The sequence below is a fragment of the Sinocyclocheilus grahami genome, unplaced genomic scaffold, assembly GCF_001515645.1.
Source record: "Sinocyclocheilus grahami isolate Dianchi unplaced genomic scaffold, SAMN03320097.WGS_v1.1 scaffold184.1, whole genome shotgun sequence".
Classification (NCBI taxonomy): domain Eukaryota; kingdom Metazoa; phylum Chordata; class Actinopteri; order Cypriniformes; family Cyprinidae; genus Sinocyclocheilus; species Sinocyclocheilus grahami.
The window spans coordinates 327,028-328,421 of NW_015505363.1; the positions used below are offsets into that span (position 1 = coordinate 327,028).

At 34.5% G+C, this 1,394-nt stretch overlaps 1 protein-coding gene across 1 annotated transcript in view; it reads right to left on the reverse strand.

The window, feature by feature from the left end:
- The window catches only part of fgf19 (fibroblast growth factor 19), an 11,720-nt gene extending 11,025 nt beyond the window's left edge, over positions 1–695 (reverse strand). The window contains exon 1 of the mRNA XM_016284565.1: positions 423–695. Within this exon, the coding sequence (XP_016140051.1) occupies positions 423–624 (202 nt within the window). The 5' untranslated portion in view covers positions 625–695. The remainder of the gene's footprint in view (positions 1–422) is intronic.
- Between the last annotated feature and the right edge of the window lie 699 nt (positions 696–1,394).

A 1,394-nucleotide genomic window follows, 5' to 3' on the forward strand; every position in this document is an offset into this window, starting at 1 on the left:
GTTGTTTTGACCCAGCGGTTGGGTTACTACCCAGAAGGCTGGGTTATACATTTAACCAAACCGCTGGGTCAAAACAGCCCAATTGCTGGGATTGTCCCTATTTTACCCAGCACTGGGTTGTATTAAACCCAGCATTTTTTAGAGTGTAGCCTACTAAAAAATAAGTTAATTCAGTTGTACACGCACGTGCTTTTTAACTTGATGGTTACACCACTTGACATTTTTGTGGTATAGCCTTAAAAATATTTGAAATCAATATAAAAAAATACACTTCTAAGAAATCGACACATGTGTTTTAAATTGCATTTTAAAAGATTCCCCTCTTTATCATCTCGGCCATCCTTATTTGTCATTGACCCATAAAGGTGAAGCGCTGAGTTAAGAGTAACTACATGACATTGATTTGAGCTGCTGTCACTTACTGTCCGAACTTTGCATGTACGATCCACTTATTTCCCCGTCTGCGTTTATTTGCAGATGTAAACCGTGCCTGGCTGCATACAGATGTCGGAACCGGACGGTTTCTCCCCAGTCATTTGCCAAATATGGACCAGAGTCGGGCAATGGGAGGCTTTCCACGCCGATGCTACTTCCACAAACAGTGACAAAGAGTAAGAGGAGCATTATTTAATTTTATCTGTGATATTTAGCCTATAGGTTGTCTTGTTCTGATATGAAGCCTGCACACTCTATCTCCTTTGTATTGCTCTGTCTTGGCGCAAGCTCTGCAACTGACCTTTAAATTGTTCTCTTATCAGTTCAATCGATAAGCATTTCCCCTCTTTGGCAGTACTGAGAACAGGGTAACACACCCCGCTGGACATCCAACAGTCGATGAAGACTAAATAAGTGATAGAACTTTATAAAGTTATTGTTTTATTATAATGCATCTGTCATGCATATCCTATTAACTTATATCATATTATATTATAACATCTGAGAAGTATCAAAATAATTTAAATTAATAGTTATAAAAAAGAACAGGAAAAAAGAAGGATGAACTGATATGATGATAAATTGTAATAAAATTGCTTCACTGCTTAGGCTATTTTAAAGATTTTTTAAAAATGTTTATGATTAATTTAATTAATTTAATGAACGTTTCTCTTGTATATCCTATCGGACAGTTGCAACGCCTATTTGACTTTAAGCCCCAGAAAAATGGCCTTTCATAAGAATGACATTTTTTTCATGATCTGCATTTTCAGCGTATTCTTGAATAAGGAAAAAATCATTATAGCCATAGTTAAATCGCCGGTGATCTGCGCACTCTAGAGTAGACTTAACCTACTATAACACGTTTGCTCTGATTTAAAATATATATATATATATATATATATATATATATATATATATATATATATATATATATATATATATATATATATATATAT